We start from the raw sequence: 20825 nt of genomic DNA, 5'->3' as shown, positions 1-20825 counted from the left end.
AATTTCTGCTTCTCACACACCAATAAGTAATAAAGGAAAATGTAAAGAATCTCTGGTATTCTAATGCTGAGGTAACAGGAAAATTGAGACTTTAATGGTGAGCTGTTTAGGACACTTTTTAAAAAGGCTATTCAATGGGTTTTCTGTGACTTTGGAGTTCATAACATGTGGGTTGATATTTTACTTTGACAAGATAAATTCCATTGTACTAAAGGTATAAGATTTTGTTATGTTAGCAATCTAAGATCAGTCTTCTAGCTCAGACTGGTTGGCAATATGAGCCTAGTGAAAAGATAATTACATACTCTGTTGAAATGGGATGGTTCTCATCTTCTTCCATGATTTATCTCCATGACTAGATAGACACAGCAAGTATTTATCATAAGTTGCTTTTTTTACATTTATATTTACACAAAATACCCTTAAACTTGTTATTTTAACTCATGCCTTTTCACATCAAGACTCAATTATTTTGACTTGCTATCAGCTTTTGAACAACTATTACTAAAATGAAATTTATAACACAAGGAATTGGCTTTCTCTCTCCTCTTCTCACAGTAGTGGTAGAAGTTAGAACTTTAGAAGGTGAATTAAACAAGTCCCTGGAATAGTTAATTGAGAGTTGCTGATAGTATTGATGTTGCTCAATAATCACATAACATTATTTTCCTAGTAGCACTAACAGGAAACAAAGTTGTCCTGTGTAGGGAAGTATTAGAATAGGAAACCTGAATGAGTGACACTAAATGCCTCTGGTGAGTCTGAGAAAGTTATCTTACTGAATGACTTAGGGCTGAGCTGCGAGTAGATGTTCAGTTTTGCCAAGTTAACCCTAGTGATCTTGTCCTGCAGTGGACGTTAGAGCTTGAGAGTATATGTTGTGGGAATGGTGAGAACGTCTGTGAGTAGGAGAGTGGTTTTGTTTCCAACCTGAATTTTCACAGCAATTGCAGGGAAAGTAAGTGATTTTGCAAATGGATAAAGCAGGTTTACTGTCAGCTGCAGGATGTACCAGTAAATGGAATGAAACCAAATTTTCCGACTGTTGGGGGTTGGAGGGAGTTGTATGTGACAAAATGCCAAAATAAAGAAAGAAACTTAGCTTCCAGCCCCTTTATTAATCTGTACTATTTTTACTTTACAAAGGTTACTTTGTTTCAGTTGGGCTTTTGCCTAACATTTTCCTAGACCAGTCTCTAGAAGTAATAGGGGTAATAAGTAACACTGGACAAAGTGCAAATGCAGTCCCTTGTGGAAACTTCTGGGAAGTCTCCCTAAAGAAATCCTATCAGAACAGCAAACATCTGAAATGCCCTTAATATACTTTTTCTTCTGTTATCCCAGTTAAGCACCATTCCTTTCATATATTAAGTGGTTATGATGTGGCTGAAGAAAATTGCACCCAGAGTAGCTGATTTGCTCTGAGAGAGAATGAATACCTGTGTAAACAACTTGTTCTGTTTATTCCACTTCCACCAGCAAACTTAAATTGCTTTTTGCTAGTCTCTGAGGAGGAAGATCTTGACTACAATATTAGTTATCTTTCTGATGGTGTGCATATGTGGTATTTCAAAGAGATAGGAACTACTTTAAACCCAGAAGTCCCCTGAAACAACTGAGGCCAGGGTTGGCCCTAATAACAGTGACATGAAAAAGCAGTATCACCAGCACTGTGCCAGGGCAGACTTACCTCCCTCATCCTGGGGACAGACTCCACCATGGGGATTCTTAGAGCTGCAGTAAACTCTGGTAAAGTGGTGGAGCAAATAGGAAATTAAACTTGTGGTAGGAGACGAGAATATTTTCTATGCTCCTGATTCATGGAATCGCTTTGGGCTCCTGGCAATGAGATATTTACCTTTTCTTTTTGCCAGTCTGTCTCTAAGCCCTTGCTGAACTGAATCATATTTCTGATGTCTCCACACCAAGACAGTGAAATGATAACACTAGTTAATGTTGATCTCAGGACATCCTTGGATTGTAATTTGAAAAATGCTGAGGAATGTGCCAGTCTGAATCTGGCCATGTTTTTAATTTCTATCCTTAATTTTTTTTTCTGCTGTTAACGATTCTAATGGTATGGATTCACTTTAACACTGCTGTTAGCATCGGTGATTTCATGTATGCCTCTGATATTTGATACGTTTTACATCCATCGCTTCGGAGGTGGGCACAAAGACTTTAATCTTTATTAGTTTTAGGCCTGCAGCTGATCTTCAAAGATATCAGAAACAGTTTATGCTCTTCTCTTCCAATTTGGAAACACAAGAATCTTCCAAAGGCATATCTGCATTCCCATGAGCTGAGAGTATGTGATCACTGCAGCCTTCATCAGATCTGGCCAATTTCAAAATTAGATGATGACTTATTTTGTTGTTGTTCTCTTTAATTATTTTCCCACTTTAACTTGTGCTGTGAATTCCCTGGATCTTGTAAGTGGATTTGATGTTACTTGCAGAAGAGCAGTTAGCAGTAATTAGGGATGCCATAAAAATTGAAAAGATTGGGGTAAGATCCTAGTCCAAGAAAACTTTTTTTTGTAAACCGCAGAGTAAGATCTGAAAAGTCTTTACAGACCACAGAGCTACTTCTTCTAAACTATGAAGTCACAAATATTCTTCATTGGTAGAAGAGCTTAAAAATGTTTTAAAATCAGTTCTTCAATAAATGCCTGTATATGGATGCATATGGTTTGTCTGCACCAATGAAACTTACAATGCCTCCTGTTCTTCATCCAAGGAAGTTTAAATAGCCCAGGTGAAAGTTGTGTGCTCAAGGATTTGTTTTTCCACTTTGTAGATTGTAATAATAATTAACAATAACAGTTCTTTGTGTATCAGCGTGTATATCTTATTGCAGCATAGTCCATAAAGAGTTAGTGTAATTTCTTTTAATAGATAACAAACTCCAATTCTCTCTAAAATAATGTTTTGATGAAAATGGGATATGAAACGAACGTTTGTACCATATGAAGGGAAGTATTTCCATTAGAAAAATCTGTATTTACCAGCTTTTAAAAAGTCCTATTTTAAGGTGAAATAAATTTTTTTTTCATCCCATGTGGCCCAGCCTTTCTTCTTTTAACAGTGATCCCTCAGCTTAACAGTAGCTTTGAAAACTCTTCTCACTGCAGAGTAACTATTTCACTTGCAGTGAAATCATCCATTTCAGTAATACTTACTTCTATTTTACTTCAGTAAAAATTATTTCTATGTAAATAGGTAATACCAATCCTCCTCCTCTTCCTGCTCTTCACACTTTTGTGCCCTAAGGCTTGCTGAAGACCTACACCAGAGTGAAGTGAATTTAAGACATCTCTGTATCAAAAAAAATAATAATTTGAACCTTGCTTGATTATTTTAATTTGTTTGAGCTTCCTCAGGGAAATTTTATGTAATGCCCATGGTTTAAAATCTTCTGAGAGGAAGATTTTATTCTGTCACAACACAAGCAAATTGTGTGTGTGTAAATTGCAAGCAGTAAGAGGAAAATAACTTCTCTAAGATCTCATCAGAGACCTGTTTATCAAGAATGTTATTAAACCTGTCTACTTTTACAGAAGACCAAGACCCTGTTCTGAATTCCTGAATTGTTTTTCAAATGTTAATATGCTGTATTTAAGTATTTTAAAAAACCCACAAAACCCAGCGCAAACAACCCCCAAAACAGACAACACCCCAAATAAAAAACAAACCACAAACAAAAAAGAACACAAACCAACAAAATGAAACAAACCAACCCCAAACAAACCCCAAACCTAAGACCCAAGCAAGACAACCCCCCCAAAAAACCCAAACAAAACCAAAAAAAACCCCAACACAACCAAAAAAGCCAAACCAATCAAACAACGAAACACCTCAAAACTTGTTCTGAGTTGATTTTCACTCAGGAATCTTTGCTCTCTTTCTCAGTTTCAGAGTGGAGGCAGTCAACGTTTGGCATCCAGCACTTCATAGTTCTTTACAGCAGTGAGGCTTTGATGTGCAGATAATACTTTACCTGTGGCCTATTATAATCTTAACTTTAGGGCTTCAGTTTCAAGCAGCTGCACTATCACTTTGGACCTCTTTCTCTCCCCACCTCCCCCCCCCCCTTTTTTTTTTCCCCCCCCTTCAGTTGTGCAAGTTATTCCTTAAATAGACTTCAGCTAAGGTTCCTAGAAATAAGATGCTAAGGTTAACTTGGCTGGAAATTTCAGTAAGCACTGAATTTTAAAATGTCAGATTCATCTTAAACATACTATGTGTATAGAACTTATTTTTATGTAGTGCTGTGGTGGACTAAGTAAACAAAATAATGGACCGTCAAAGTTCATAGACACTGATACTACTGAAATTCTGTAGAGGAGAACTGATTAGATACAAAAAAAATATGTACTTCTTCAGCCATCATGTGCTTGGGATATGCCCATTTAGTTATTGTAGACCATTTATTACCAAGTGATTCAAAGGCCCCATTAATTGTGGTGTTGGATTAGATTATGCATACAGTAGTTTTGTTGTTCATTCTGATTTATATGACACCATAAGCTTGAGGGCTTGATGTTCCTGTCTTGTTTGCTTTGTAATTGAATTACTGGCTTCACCTAGTAGTGTTGAAACCACTCATAAATCCCTTGTGTTGGGAACACATTGGTAGACACAAAATTCTAAATGAATTGTGCATCAAGATGTGGTTATGTATAAAAGCTGTTACTTTCTGTATAGCAATCTGCTGCTGTGCCCTGGAAAAATGCAGTGCCTTATATAAGGTACAATTTCATTCATTGAAATTGCCACAGTTTTCTTCTATTTTAAAATATGTAATTCTTTTTTTTACAATTACAGCATGAGGATTAACATTCAAGACATTCTGTAATAATTCCAAGCGTAATTAGGGCAACTCCCTTTTTTTTAAACTTGTTTTTGGCAAAAAGAGTTATGGGATTCAATTTCTTTGTTATGTGGTGTGAACTCTGAATTCAGCTTGTTCAAAGCTACAGTTAACAAATGAAGTTCTATGCTTATGAAATTAATAGTTGTATGTTCTACCACAAGATCTTCATCAACTATCCTGTCCTCATTCATAGCTAACCATAGTGTAAATTGTCAGTGAAGCAACTCTTACATATCAGTGGACAGATGACTTTCCAAGATCTGTGTTGGGCTAGAGAACACTGCTGAAGTGTGTCACTATTTGTTCTACCATTGAATCATAAACCAAAGCCGTGTTGTCTAAACTGAAGCCAGTCTTCTCAAGGCAGTTATCAATCTGTGATGAAGACTAAAAGCTTGGCTTAATTTTAGACTGTTTGCTTGTTCTCTTGAAATGTGGAATGCATTTTAACCATTGATTTCCCTCAACCTGCCCATATGCTTGTAAGTGTTTTCCAAAGAATTTGAAGAATGATGAAGAATGTTGTGGGTGTAATACATCTCTGTAACAGCATTGGCAAGACCTTTGGGAATGCCGCAGACAGTTCCTTTGGTTAAACTCTATTTAAAAAGTAGACAAATGGTAAAAGCTTATCTGAAACTAAGGGAAATGGATTGACTTAAGAGTTTCTAATGTCAATTTCATTTTAAAAAGCTGGGGTTTTTTTCAAATTGTTCAAATGAAGATTTTTTTGATCTTGGATTAAATGTAATTTCTAGAAGGTTTTGATATTAAAGGCAGGCAGATAAAAATGTTAGAAGATCTAGTAATAAAAGATTTGAGTTTCATTTGTGAAATAAGTAATAAATTATATGTGAATTAAGGTGAACAATAGTGCTAGGGGGAATAAAGCCACAATTTGTATACCCGTGGGTTTCTGAAGATTGGAACATTGCATGTAATCTTTTATGAGGTATAAGCTGTGACTGTGATGGGTCCTCAAGACCCTGATGTTAGTCTTCCTCAAGGACACTTGATATACTGGACTAGCAAAATGGATTTTTGGAAGCAGCTATACTTAAAATAGGTTACTGTTTTGCACATGGGTATAGGTCTCTTATGGCCATTCTAGTATGCCTTTATGACCTGTCTTTGGAAATACAGAAAAGGCAGAGTAAAGTAAGACTAAATTATATACAGGTGTGAGATTTTCATCTGACTTCCATGAAGTCCTTAGTGTGAAGAAAGGCTGAAGGGTGAGGTAGGCTCATGCTATTTGTATTTGACTGAAAATGGCATGGATTTTAATTATCTGAAGTTAAAGAGAACGTTCACTGAAGCTAGAAATTTTGTCCTATCCTAAGAGAATTCTCATCAGTCATTCTAAATATTAATTGCTTGTCACTGGAGTCTGTCTATAAAAGATATCCTTGGTGTTCCTGTATGTGTGAGTTGAGTAACACACATTTCTTACCCTGCTTGTTAACAAAGGCATTTGTAGTAGGTGTTTCTTAATATGGTGATTTCATACTGTACAAAACCTTCATATTTTCTCTTTGCAGAAAGACACACTGTCTATTGTCATTGGACTTGTGCTTCTTCTCTGAATTGCTTCTGGGCATGCAAATCCTCTTCTGGAAGAGTGCTTTTCTCATGTTGCATGAATTAATCTTTCATGCAAGGATAATAGAAATGCATGTTTCAAGTTTGATTTTTTTTGTTCTTCCACTTGAAGTTCTTCTAGTTCATTAGCAGTTCTGTTGCATTCATCTCTAGAGCATGACCACTTTCTTCCAAATCATATTCTAGCAATCAAGTTTCAGTGAGGTGAAGGCATTATATTCTTCCCAAAGCTTTGTTTAGCAGGTAAAACATCTTTGCTTAAATGGATATTGAAGATCTAATGTTTTGGTTTGTGGTGGTGTATTTTGGTGGGGTTTGTTGGTTGGTGGTGTTGGTTGGTTGGTTTCCTCTGAATTTGTATAGTGTAATCCAGTTCAGAAAATACATAAGTGGACACCAAATAATTCCCTTACAGAGCATACTTTATTTCTCTTGCCTTTTTAACATAAGGATATGCAGGTGGTACATTTTATGCATAAGCAATGCAAGTCTGAGGCAGCTTTAAACTGGCTTTCGGAGTATCCAGTAGCAATGTTATTTCTGTAACAAGAGTTTGACGTGAACTTTCTAGTGTACCTAGGACATTCTGCATTTTTGACAGTGAGCACAGTGAATGCCATGTTGGATTAATTGTTGTAGTTATTCTTGCTCTGTAGTTATAACAAGCCGTACCTGCACTGCTGTCATGCCTTTGGTTATTATGTATAAATCCTTAAATCTTTGCTTTTCCTTTATGTCTCCTCTTACATAACTTCATCAGAAGGCTCTGAGGAAACCTAATTGAGGCCTTCCAGTATCTGAAGGGGGCCTACAAGAAAGCTGGTGAGGGACTTTCTAGGGTGTCAGGTAATGACACCCTAGGGGGAATGGAAAAAAAATAGAAATATGTAGATTCAGATTGGATGTTAGGAAGTTCTTCACCATTAGGACACTGGAACAGGTTGCCCAGGGAGGTGGTAGAAGCCCCATCCCTGGAGATTTTTAAGGCCAGGCTGGATGTGACTCTGAGCAACCTGATCTAGTGTGAGGAGTCCCTGCCCATGGCAGCGGGGTTGGAACCGAATGATCCTTGAGGTCCCTTCCAACCCTAACAATTCTATGATCACTGTAATTTTCTGAATAAAAATGTTAACCAGAGTTATATTTTCATGTATCTAAGCAGTAACACTTTTCAAAATTGACTTGAACACGTTTTATTTTCAGAACTTGAAGTATGATTGGTGTTCTTCTTAAATGCTTGAAATGCTGTCATTATAGTGCCCTACTGTGTGAAGAATGAAAAAAGCCAAACATAGAATCCACACAAACAGCAAAAACAGTGGAAAAAGCAAACCAAGTATTTCAAGACTGGTATTTCTAAAGATTACGGTAGTGCACCTAGATTTTTCTGGTTTTAATTTTTACCTCTTGAAACAGAATCAGGAAAGGATTATATTTTTCATTGTGAGTAACACCTTAAATGAGATCTAATTCTTTAGCACATGCCATATCCATAGAGTCTATTTATTATAAAGACTGAATTCCACAGGGACCATGGATAGTGTTTTTCTCAAATGTTTACTAGTATCTGCTCTTAATAAGTGCTGCACAACATAAACTGATGGAAGCATAAAAGAAAGGGGCATAATAAAATTAAACCTTGCTTTTCCAATGGTTCAGATTTGAAATAATTTTTATGTGAAAGACATTAATCATATGTATTTAAAAGTGTACAGGGAGCCATAACTAATATGAGAAAATAAGACAGACATAGGTTTTAAGAGTTGAAACTAATGCTTTTAACTGAGATGAAAGGAGATCCAGGTTCATTTCATGGGTTTATTGAAGTTATCTCCTTGTACTTGTAACCACTCTGCCATGCACAGTCTGGAAAATTGGGGTAATACTGCTCTGTTTCCCAATCCCTTACTACCTGTGATGGTATGTAATATCTCTCAAGACTGACTGATACTGTGTAGGCATGTGTGTGGTCTCCAGTACTAACAAACTAATTTTAGATCTAGTTTGTAAGTGCTATCATAATAAAATTGAAAACAAATTGGAAGTGCTAGGTTTAGAATAGAATAGAATAGAATAGACCAGGTTGGAAGAGACCTTCAAGATCATCGCATCCAACCCATCAACCAATCCAACCCACCTAAACAACTAACCCATGGCACCAAGCACCCTATCAAGTCTCCTCCTGAAAACCTCCAATGACAGCGACTCCACCACCTCCCCAAGCAGCCCATTTCAATGGGCAATCACTCTCTCTGTATAGAACTTCTTCCTAACATCCAACCTAAACCTCCCCTGGCGCAGCCTGAGACTGTGTGCTATGGTTTCCACAATTACTTGAGATTCAGTTATTGCCAAAGGTAGTATTTCTAATAATAAATTTTGTTGATTTTTTTTTTACCTTCAAAAACCTATTTTTTTAAAGCTTTGGTAATTTAGTTTCCTGTAGAACAACAAACAAACCCCATATAAACAAACAAAGTAACACAAAACCAACCAACCAACAAAAAATCCACCCAACACAACAAAACAGTCTGTTTTGGGTAGTAGAAGAATTGGAAGGATTACATATTTGAAAATATTTGCTTACATTTTTCCACCCAAACCTCACAAACATGTAATATTCTTAATATTTTTCTTGGTACAATAAATGTATCTCTTTGTAGGTATAAATATCTACAGCTGGGCAACTCTCTTCCTCGTTTACTGCTTGGTTTTGTTCCTAGTCTCTCTCAACATTAAATCTTACAGCTTGACTTTTCTATTGACAACATTTTGAATCTATAGTAAGTTGTATTTTTCCAAAGATATATACAGTTCCTCCTATCTCTATCCTATCATGTGTTTGTTAAAACCTGGATAAGTAACTTTCAAAAGCCCACCTTTCTGAGCTTCATTACCATCGAGGACTATTAATTTTACCTGTTCACTTCTAAATAAGGCTGCTGTTCTGCTCTTTTACAAGATACACCTGGAAAATTGATTCATTGCTGTATACTGTTAGGTTTTATTTCAGCTTTGATAGTTTTCAATATCTGTTCACATAATAATAGAGGGACTTATGAGTGCAGATTAAAAACTTCTACCTCCTGTAGGTGAGAGGATAATAGGATACAAACCCCATCAAAAATATTATGTAGTGGACTGATGTTTTCAATAACTATTTGCATCATTTTGTATAGGGGGACTTGTGAGTGCAGATGAAAAAAACCTCCCACCTGCTGTAGATGAGAAGAAAATAGGATACAGAAAACATCAAAAATATGTAGTGGACTGATGCTCTGGAACGTAGTAGAGGAGAAAAATGTTGAGAGATCTTGTAGGAAGTCATGATGATCTCATGCAGTGGATGGGTGAAGGTCGGGTATTTAGTCTGATTATATCTAGTGATCATGGAGCTGCTTGCTATCTGCCAATCCTTGAAAAGGCAGAGGTAGTGATTCACTCAAAATGATGTTATTTTCCTTTTCCTGCCTTTTCCCCTCTCATCTCTCTTTCCATTCTGCTCTCTCCCTCTAATTTCCCCTGTCAGGAATTTAAAAAATAATTCAAGTATTTGCAGATTTGGTTATGATGCGCTTTTTTCTTTTGTCATCAAGGTTTCAGATCCTACTTTAGGAATTAGAGCCCATACTGCCAATGGGTATGTATTGTGAATCATTTGTACTGAAGAAAAACACATGTATGAACAGCTATTCTTTTGCTGTGCATACAACAGGTGGTTTTAGTTCTGCTGAACTGTATCTATTATAGTAATGATACATAGATGAGAGTCAAATGCCTAGCTGCTATCCCAACCATGTATGACTAATGAAAAATAGAGAACAAGAATTCTTTTCTCTTGAAGAATATTTAGTCAGACAATAGCATTAAAAATTAAAAGTTTGTGCATAGCCTGATGGCTTTTTTCCTTGCTGACAAAGTGCAGATGTGGAATCAGATTAGCTTCTCACTGTGTTTTTTTTTTTTCTGCTTGTATTTGACGAGGAAGTTCTTTCATATGCAGTCTGGGATCTTCTAGATATGTATTCTCTTACAGAAATGCCAAAGTATTGATAACTGTATCACAGTCCATCTACAGATAATTCAGGCTTTACTGAAATTGACTATAACAGTGCATATAAAACTTCAACAGCACTTTCTGCTATAGATGTTGCCTCCTTGCCTTGTCATTTGCATCTCCAGAAAAACTCATGATTCTGGATTAATTCATTAAATAACTGTGTAGTTTTGGTTGAGTGAAGAGGCCAGAATTTTCTTGGGTGATGCCTTTTCTGTCTGAGATGACCGAGGTCACTCAAGTTTGCAGTTGGATTGGAAGAGGACAAAGAGCAGTCCTTGGCTAGAGCTGTTATGTTATGTAATGATTCCTAACTGTGTAATAAGGTTATTAGGAAAAAACAGAGGCAAGAACAAATGTGAAAAGAATATTATCAAAAGGCAAAGCTTGATTTTGTTGTATCCATCAGATAAAGGAAGGATATTTCTATAATACATTTAACTGCTAACTATCATATCACAGAGCTCTGTGTTAATTTTTTAATAATAATACTGAAATGCAACATCATAATAATCCTGTTTATTTAATAAACATAATTATTTGCCCTTGACTGAAAAAAAGCAGATGATCTTATTATCAGTCCATTATAAATCAATTATTCCAACAGCTTTATGTATTTTAATATAGATGGAATTCCTTTCATATTCAAGTCAGCAGGAGCTTTAATATTCATTCCAGTGCAGCCAAGACATTACCTGTGTTGAAATAAATGTTGAAATAAATGCTATTGAAACAATCTAGAATAATTAAAACTTAGAGTATGTGATAACACAAAAAAAGTTACCTCAACTAACATTTAGCAAAAGGAATTCTTTTTCTTGGCTAAAATATGGTATTTCTCTACTTTTAAAAGATACTGAGAAGTTCAGGACCAAGACTGCTTTCTGAAAGAATTTGCTTTGAAAGCAGGTCTCAATAGAGGTTACTTTTATTGCAAGAAGATTTACCATGCACAAAACCCCCTGTTTAATTGCCATCCTCTTCTTTGAGCAGAAGCCAGAGTACTAGGCAAAGTGCTGGCAGAATACTTGAAAGTTATAAAGTATTAAATGTGTAAAGCAAAAGTATAAACTCATTTTTGTTTCTTGTTGCAATTTGGAATCAAAGGTTTGTTAGTGTATGATTAGGCATGATTATCTTCTGCAAGATATTAAGTCATGCAGCTGTTTGGAATCTTTATTAATTCTGTTACTACAGTTCCATGCTTTGTACTGTGGTGGTGTCTCCTTTCCTCCTTTCTGTCCGTCTCTCTTCCTTTCTAACTCTTCTTGTCCTTTCCTACTGGGCCAGCTGCCAAAACTGAGGGTTCCTGAATCAGATTTGCTTTTCTGCTTGCGTCATCTGTGCACAGTTCTTCACACAATGTGTCATAAAGAGCTTCAGCAGGAAGATTTTAGCCATCAGTTAAGATTGTATAATATTAAGTGCCTATGGTAACAATACAATTTTGAACTCAAAATAGTAACTGAATTAAAAAAGGAGCAGTTTAAACTGTGGGATTTGAAAGAAAACCCAACAAACAATTACAAGCCTCTGTACATTGCTCTTGAGTTGTGTGAACTGGAATTTCTTTACATGCCTCCTCTAGTGTGTGACAGAGGAGTAAACTAAACAAGATGAAGTATTTCTTTCTCCCAGGTTACTATTTTACTTTACAGCTATATAAATACTTCATATGTTGTATTTGTCACATTTGCTAATTTAAGTAACAAGTGCCTGTATAAATTTACTATATTTAGTGTCAGAAGTTGAATTTCTCATGCTGTGCTAGTTGACAGGTCGTGTGTTGATACTGTGTGCATATTATAGATGTGTGCACTTCTCTCTGTGTTATTTATTACTAATACCTGAAGGATCATGTCAATATGTCAAGTTGGTAGCTATTTCAATGCATAGAAGCAGCTCAAAATGAAAAATGCACAGAAGGCTAGATATGTCTCAAATGTTTAGCCTCCCCCTCCTCACAAGCCACAAACCATAGCTCTTTGTAAAGCTGTCTTAGGAGATACTGCAAGCCTGTATGAAGTTTTTTTTTCCTCACTACTTGAAAAGTTGATGAAACTAAACCATTGTGCTTTAAAAGCATTTCTTGTGGTACTTGAGGCACAATGGTTGGAAAGAACAGACTACTTGTTAGGTAGGTTGAAAATTGGCAGGACTGCCAGGTTTGAAGTCTCAGCAACTAGTTGGTGGCAGGCAGTCAGTCAAGGATTGCTTATTCTGGAGAAGAAAGGTCTGTCGGGCAGTCTAGTAGCAGGCCTGCAATTGTCTGAAGATCAGTTGCAAAGGTGACCAAGTTTAGCTCATCGTGGTAGGGTCACAGACTATAAAAAAATAAACATGGAAAACCCTGTGGCTATGAATTGCAGCCTGAGAGGTTTAGGTTGGATGTTAGGCAAAACATCTTAATTAGGGAGATGTTTTGGCACTAACACAGGTTATCCTGAGGCAGTATCCATGAGCGGGTTTGAGTATTGCCTAGAAAATGCCATCAGTCAAATGGGTAACCTGCTGTGTTGTGTAGTCCAATTGAGAACTGGGACTGGAGGTTTCCAGAAGTCCCTTCAAATTTGTATGATTTGGAGTGGCTTTGCGCTGATACCCATTTTATATCCTAACAATATTGAAGATTGTTATCGGTCTTCAATTTTCTGCCACTAACAGTACCTGTTAAAAAGAGGTAATTTTCATCGATTGTTACATTCAGATGATAGATAAGAACTACCTGGAGGCATAAGACAGAGGTTCCCCTGTATGCTTTGAGAGACTGCTTTTGAGAGTGGGCTTTTTGAAAGTCAGGTGAAAGAGGCGAAACACTAAGTTATGTTCTGACATCTCAGTTGCTCTACATATGCAGTTTTAAAGCAGAGGACTCTCACATACTGCAACATTACTGAATATCTTTAAAAATCTTTAATTGCTAAATCTTTACAGTTAAAACTTCTTATGTTTGAATTTGGGTTGGGGTTTTTGTCTGTTTGTTTTGAAGACCTAAAACATGATTTTTATAATTAAGGGCTGTTGAATGAATTAACCAAATAGCCACTAAAAGTGCCTGATCAGTAATACTCTTGTCCTGTTGTGAAAGTAGCATAGATTTAGCAAAAAGTTTTAAAGATCTATTTTGCCAATACTGGTGACCTCTTGAGCAAATGCAAGTGAATCATTGCTGAGGCAGTTACTCCACCTGTGATGCTCCTCTCTTTTTCTGCAGCTCCTTGTCTGTCTCCTGAAATGTATGTGATTTCTTGGAGTTTTACCCGTGACCCTCACTGAAATGTAGTGATTATGAAGTACTAAGAAAGAAGTATTTGCTATATTTGAAAAGTGTCAGTGCTGATCTTTGTGAAATGTGTTGTGCCCATGGGGAAAGAGACCTACTTTGAAGTAGGCAGGAATGGTCTTGTCAAGTCAGTGGGTTTAATTTCAGTTTACAGTGGCATCTGCTGATCTCTTTGGTGATACCATGTTTTTTCATGTGCCTTGCTGCATTGGTGGAGGGGTTAGGCACTGCTGTGCTTCAGAATGCCTGGAATTTTGTAATTTTCAGGGGCAGACTTTCCCCATTGATAGATATATAAATCTGGTAATGGCATCTTTTCCACATCAAAGATAACTGTGGCAACTCATCCTTCAACTTCAGGCTACCTGAAATGTGCTGTCCTTTCCTAGTAAGTGTAATCTTGTAATATCTTGGTTCAGCTTAGAGGGTTTTTTCCCCATCCCCTGTGCCCCATTTCCCAGACTTCCTCCTGCAGATGATCTCAGTTGCCCCTCTTCTGAAGAAACATGTTTTTTGCTGAACATGCCAATGCATTGCTTCGGTTCTTACCTGTCCCCATTCCCCTTCCATGCTATTGTTGCCCCCTGACTGAGATATTGCCTTGCCTGTCTCAGTCCTTACATAAACTTCAGGATTGTTCAATGCTGTCTCCAGTAATAATACTGTTTTTACTTTTTCTGGGGAGGAGGAGAGTGAGTAGGATGGTTATGAATAGAAAGGCAGACAGATAACAGCAGCAGTTTGTACACTTTGGAGTTACACAGCTGACCTTGACTTTTAAGTGCAAACTGGAGTTTTATCCCTAAAATAAAGTCAGGAATCGCAAAATCATTCCACAAAGAATGAAGACTGTTAACTATTTTAGTTTACATTCAAGTAACAGAGTTCCTCCTGCAGATACGTAGAAGAAATTTTCAGAATGTGCGTGAAATCAGTAGGAAAAGACTATCTTTCGAGGTACAGTTTGTGTAGAACAGATGAAAAGGAATATTGTGGCTTATTTGATGACAGCCACTTCATTCTCCAGTGACAGCAAGTACTTGCTTTTGTAGTCATACAAAACAATTCTTTTGTAAAAGAAGAAGTTCCACTGTGCTAGAGCAAATATTTGAAATGGAGCAAGTGATGTGTGTGGGAATCTGGTGTGTTCATGGGCCACTGTTGTGTGCTGTAGTAAATAGATATTTTTCCTTTACAAATGGAGTAGTTGAAGGTACTGGATATGTTGCAGCTTCTGTTCACTAAATAGCCACTTTCTTTTTCTTTCCTTTGCCCCTTTTTATTGACTTCTCATTTGATGTGCCTGGACAGTTTACAATCCTTACTTGCAGTGCTGTTGCTATTGTCCTGATAATACAAAAGAAAACACTTTCTTAATGTGTTGTGAAATGTAATCCTCTGTATGCTTTTAAAGACAAAGCAAAACACTGCATATAGTGTCATCAGCCCCCACATTTTAATGTTTGTCTGAAATGGTGGTCCTTTGCATACTTCGGAAATAACATTCTGATTACTAATCTCTGGGAAAGTAATTTTTATTGTTGTTGGCTCCTGTGCTTAATGAGCAGCTCTTTACTGATGTACTATGCAATATAGAAAAATGCTTCTGACTCAGCAAACAAAAACCCAGTGAAGTGTCCAAATTAGGAATCACTTTTTTTTTGGTACCTTTTTTGTGTACTTTTTTTCTTATTAGTGCATGCTGTCCTCTCTTGTACACAAGACAGTTCTCTGCAACTGTGAGTTGGTTCTGGAAAGGAAGACCACACTCCGGTCAGTTTTATAGAAACAGCAGCTCTACTTAAAATGTTACCATTTTCATACCATGAGCAGAAGGCACAGGTCTATCAGAACAGAAAATGAAAGTCTGTCAGATTTAAATTACATTTAAATATAAGCTGATGCTTTTAAAATAGCAGTATTGTTCTATGCCCTTTTTTGATTTTCTGCACTACATTCATTTAGCTGTCAGCCTTGACATGTAGCTATGATGAAGTGTGTTTGCAGTGTATGTTTTCATTTTAGACTGCAACATGTATGATCTGACTGAAGTAGGGAATTGAATAGCCAAAAACAAAATAATATTAATAACTCTCCAGTACAAAACTCCAAGCTTACTTATTAGTATCTTTAATCACAAAATAACTCTGGCACTTGCTATGATTTACTGACCAATTTTTAGTCAAGTGTGACTGTATACAGAGTTTTAGAAAAAGCCAAAGATAGCAAAAACCATGTGCTATAGCATATGGGAGGGTTTTTCCATTTGACATGCTTACAGAATTAGATTTTATAGTTCAGAGATCTCCTCATTGATCTCCTCATTGTAGGTGACAATGTTAAAATGTATCCAGATCAGGTTAGTGACCTTTTTTTCTTTTTTGTCGTTTGAATACCCATTGTGATCTGGGTCCATCAGCTGAATGTGAATTCCTGTGCACATGGGGCAGTTGAGAATGAGATTTCTAGAGTTACTGTGAGGACAGTTGTTGGGCCTCTGACAGGCATAGCTGCTGCTTGCCAAAGGAAGCCTTTTATTTTGGAAACTCCTTGCGGTTATGAATTCATAACCTGAAGAGGTCTTCAATAGTTTCAGTGTTACTGAGTGGTTTAAAAATCAAGAGTATTTGGCTTGTTTATTTTTTAATTAATTTTCTGCTGCATTGTAAAACAGTAATTAATTTTACATGTGTTTAGTCTCAACAATGCTGTGAAGAATTTTGAGGAATGCCCTGGACTGAGGCATTAACTGCCAGTAAATGCCTGACTTATTATACTTGGTGTCTTTCCCGAGTTTCCCAAGCATGTCCTGGTTTCATTCCTGTATTGAGATAACTTTGTTCTGATACAGCCCTGAGGAAGGAGGCAGCCATCAAAATCCTTATCGCTGGACTCAATAAACATATGGCAATCTACATTAGCAAGAGAAAGAATTAAGCCACTCTTTTTGTGGTAGGTGTAAGCAGACCTCTCCCTCTACCCTTGTGTGATCTCTGTGCAATCTCCAATAACAAAGTACTGAAACCATCAAAAGACTGCATGATGTAGTCCCTTGGACTGTTTGGCTTCTGTGGAGTCCAGTCTTGCATTCAAGTGTTTGCAGTTGCATTTCTCTTATCTCCACTTGAACTTCTGTTCTGTTTTCTGTGCAGCAGTTGAGGCTTGCTAGCATAGCTAGTGAAGTGCTATTTAGCAGTTTCGGGTTTTTGTTACTGTATGGATTCTCCAAGCTGTAATTTCTTGCAAGACGAAGATAAGCAAATAAAGCAAAAGTGTCTTGATCAGTGCATAATATACAAACACTTTTGGAAAAAGGAAAAGAAATTAATGTTGACACATCTATTTTCTGTCTCTAGGCGTGCAGGACCCTCAGCATGAGAAGATAATCACTGTGACTACTAACGGAAGTATTCACAGCCCCAAGTTTCCACACACATACCCACGCAATATTGTACTAGTGTGGAGATTAGTAGCAGTAGACGAGAATGTATGGATACAACTTACTTTTGATGAAAGATTTGGGCTTGAGGACCCAGAAGATGACATTTGCAAGTAAGTTACTTTTCCTTTAACTTACAAAATCAGAAGAGAGATGTGAGGATGGAACAAAATTGTTATTTGAGTTTTGCAGAAGTGTGGCACTTGCATGTCAATATTAATAAAATGCATCTTCAAAAGTATTAGTTTATGATTTTCTTCTGCAGTGCTAGAGAAGGATTTAATGCTTGAAAGATTTGAGGTCCTCCCATTTTTCCTTCTGCATTCAGTGTCTGGATCATGGATACATTATGATACAAAATTATGAAATATTTAATTTCTCTCTCAAATAAAATTTCTGACATCTGGGAAAATATTGGTAACCGAATGTCAGAGGAATGTCACCTTGAGTCACCTTGAGTACTGTGTCCAGTTCTGGGCCCCTCAGTTTTGAGAAGGACATCGAGACACTTGAATGTGTCCACAGAAGGGCAACAAGGCTGGTGAGAGGCCTTGAGCACAAGCCCTATGAGGAGAGGCTGAGGGAGCTGGGATTGTTTAGCCTGGAGAAGAGGAGGCTCAGGGGTGACCTAATTGCCCTCTACAACTACCTGAAAGGTGGTTGTAGACAGGAGGGGGTTGGTCTCTTCTCCCAGGCAACCAGCACCAGAACAAGAGGACACAGTCTCAAGCTGTGCCAGGGGAGGTTTAGACTCGAGGTGAGGAGAAAGTTCTTCACTGAGCGAGTCATTCGTCTTTGGAATGGGCTGCCCAGGGAGGTGGTGGAGTTGCCGCCCCTGGAGGTGTTCAAGAGGAGATTGGATGTGGCACTTGGTGCCATGGTCTAGTCATGTGGTCTGTAGTGACAGGTTGGACTCGATGATCCTCGAGGTCTCTTCCAACCTTAGTTGCTTAGTTGCTTAGTTGCTCTTCCAACCTTAGTTACTGTGATACTGTGAATGAACACCTATATTTACAGAGAAAATTTGGGTAAGAAAGTTATTGGAAGTGGGATTCAGGTTGCAACACAGTTTTTTTAGTTTGTTTTCCTATTTGAAATTTTATTTTTTAATAGCTTGCATACATTTTTGATTCTTGCTTTCAGTTTTTCTAATTAACTGACACTTGATTGTTTTTGTATCTTATATCAAATTTCAATACAAATTTGATTTTCTTAGAGGTTACTTTTGCACTTATCCTTGATTTGAGAGCTGAGGCTTGTAACAGGTGGGCAGATATCTTTCATAGTCTGAAGGTACTAATTGTCAAGGCCACGTCAAATATGATTAAATACTAAGTAATCTAAACATATGTTTGCTGAGATGAGTGCACTCCCATTGCACAACAATTATTTTCTTTAAATGAAAACTTAGCATGCTTTTTGTTTTCTTTGCATATGACAGAATGAAGTGACAAGTGAAAGAAAATCCAGGTAGGGTGAGTCATTCATCCAGTTGCAAAGAAACAATAAGATAAGTTAAAATATTTTTGATAGTGTTACTAGGATAATATTTTAATGGGAGTCCTTCTATTTTAAGCAAACAATGTGCTGAATGAAAAAGTACTGGTCAAATTAAGAAACAGTAATTCATTGCTCATAATCTTCATTCAGTTGTAATCTTATCACATTCATGTTTACACAGGGATAGCAGGAAGTTTTATGAATGGAATTCCTGATACGTGCAACTTTTGAGGACTTTTGAGGCTTGGAAGATATGACCCTCTGAAAAAGAATTGTTTTGCTGTCATCCTTTACCAAAAGAAAAATATAACTAGGGTTCCTATCAAATAAAAATTCAGTAATAAACTCTGTAAAAGAAGAGAAAATGTACCTGGTTTGTGACAAACCTATAAATAATTGACAAATTGAGGAAGTAACTAAAACACAGAGAATTTAACTATGTAAAACAATTTTATATAGGCCAAGCAAGTTACCAGTTATCACAGTAATATCTCTTTGTAAGTAATGTCTTGTGTTTCTTATTTCTTATAGTAACTTGATCCTTTAGTTCTGACCTGTGACTAAAATTAGGTGAAAACTGCAGCCTTGTAACTTCAGACTTTATTATGCAGCAGTTTGTAGCAGTATCTCTTTCTCTCCCTACTCTAGTGTATGAGTGGCTCTCATGAGCTGCACACAATTGTCGCTGTCACAATTTTCAGTTCCTCGGCCTACTTCTGCATGTTTTGTGCAGTGCCAGAGCTTTCTCTATTGTTGCTGTTGGCTGTAACACCCTGTAGTGTCAGCTCACTGGGCTGATAAGAGTATTCTCTCTACTGAAGTCTATTAAGATAATTAACAGGTTTTAAATCTCGTAGCAATTCAGATATTGCTCACACATTGGAAAAGAAACAAAAGCAAAAACATACCCAGTTACATAAGACTTTTTTGCTTTACATAATTCTGTAACAAGAAAACAATGATAGTGGTGAATGGATACATCTTGAAGCCATGGCAGGTTTTTGTCTGTATCTGACTGAGCTGATCTTTACACCTGGATTCCTTCAAAGCCAGTTCTGACATTTCAAGCTATTCTGTGAGGTCTTTAAATCTAGAATGACTATCACATTTTGCAGATAAATTGAGGGTACCAGTCTAGTCTCTAGGTATTTTCCTGAACTTGAATCAGTGATCTTGCATGGCTTCTTTTGCACTCCGTTTTTACTTTCAATTTAACTTACAAATACTCTGCCTTAGTAAATACTTTATTACAGCTAATTCTATGTTTATGGCCACCCATCCTGATCCAGCATTCATATGCATAGTCCTAATTCTGCTGATTCTTACCAGTCTTAAGCATATGTTCTGTATATTTTGGAGACAAAGTTTAAATTATAGGACTTTTAGAATAAACTTCGATTATTTTGCCTATATTTCTTCAGATTATTTTTGTCCTGTTTATACAATTGTGGTGTGATTGAGATTTGTGCAGTTCATCTCTGCCTTGCTTAAAATACAGCTAATGATATTTTTTAATATTTCTGCTTCATCTGTGCTGAACCCTTGCTGTGGGTAAGATGTTAAAAATCCCACTGTGTGTCCTTTCCAAAGTCAACACAAATTTCATTTTACATGAGAATTAAACTCATGCATGTATCCCAGAAGAGATTTAAGTTATTTGGTTGGAAATACAGATATATAAATCCCTGCAATATTGCAGTAATTTCAATCTTGTACACTTTGAATTCAGTTGTGACTTGCAAAAGAAAAAGGTTATAAATAAAAAATTCTGCCAGCAAACCAATCAACCAACCAAAAAAAAAAAAGGAGGCAGCCTTCTGGATGCTTTTTGCAGTACTGTTCCAGATGATAGATCTGGCAGTGAATTTTCCTTATGTAAGGGAATTTCTAACTCACAGGGACATAGTGGATTTGCATTATATACACCCATCCTTTCTGATGAAGCAAAGAGGCAGTTCTATTTCTGCTCATCTGATATTGACAGGTCATTGTTTTCATGATGCTAGCTCCTCAACGCTGTTTTAGTCATGGGGCTCTTAGAGTTTTGTGCCTAACAGCTCCTATCATCA

General features: G+C 36.9%; 1 protein-coding gene across 1 annotated transcript in view; it reads left to right on the top strand.

Moving 5' to 3' along the window:
* Window positions 1-20825, top strand: part of PDGFC (platelet derived growth factor C) — a 122690-nt gene that overhangs the window by 53579 nt on the left and 48286 nt on the right. The window contains exon 2 of the mRNA XM_054165562.1: window positions 17174-17369. Coding sequence (XP_054021537.1) covers window positions 17174-17369 — 196 coding nt within the window. The remainder of the gene's footprint in view (window positions 1-17173; window positions 17370-20825) is intronic.

This window comes from Dryobates pubescens, chromosome 1, assembly GCF_014839835.1.
Source record: "Dryobates pubescens isolate bDryPub1 chromosome 1, bDryPub1.pri, whole genome shotgun sequence".
Classification (NCBI taxonomy): domain Eukaryota; kingdom Metazoa; phylum Chordata; class Aves; order Piciformes; family Picidae; genus Dryobates; species Dryobates pubescens.
This window is presented reverse-complemented; position numbering and strand designations above follow the sequence as displayed.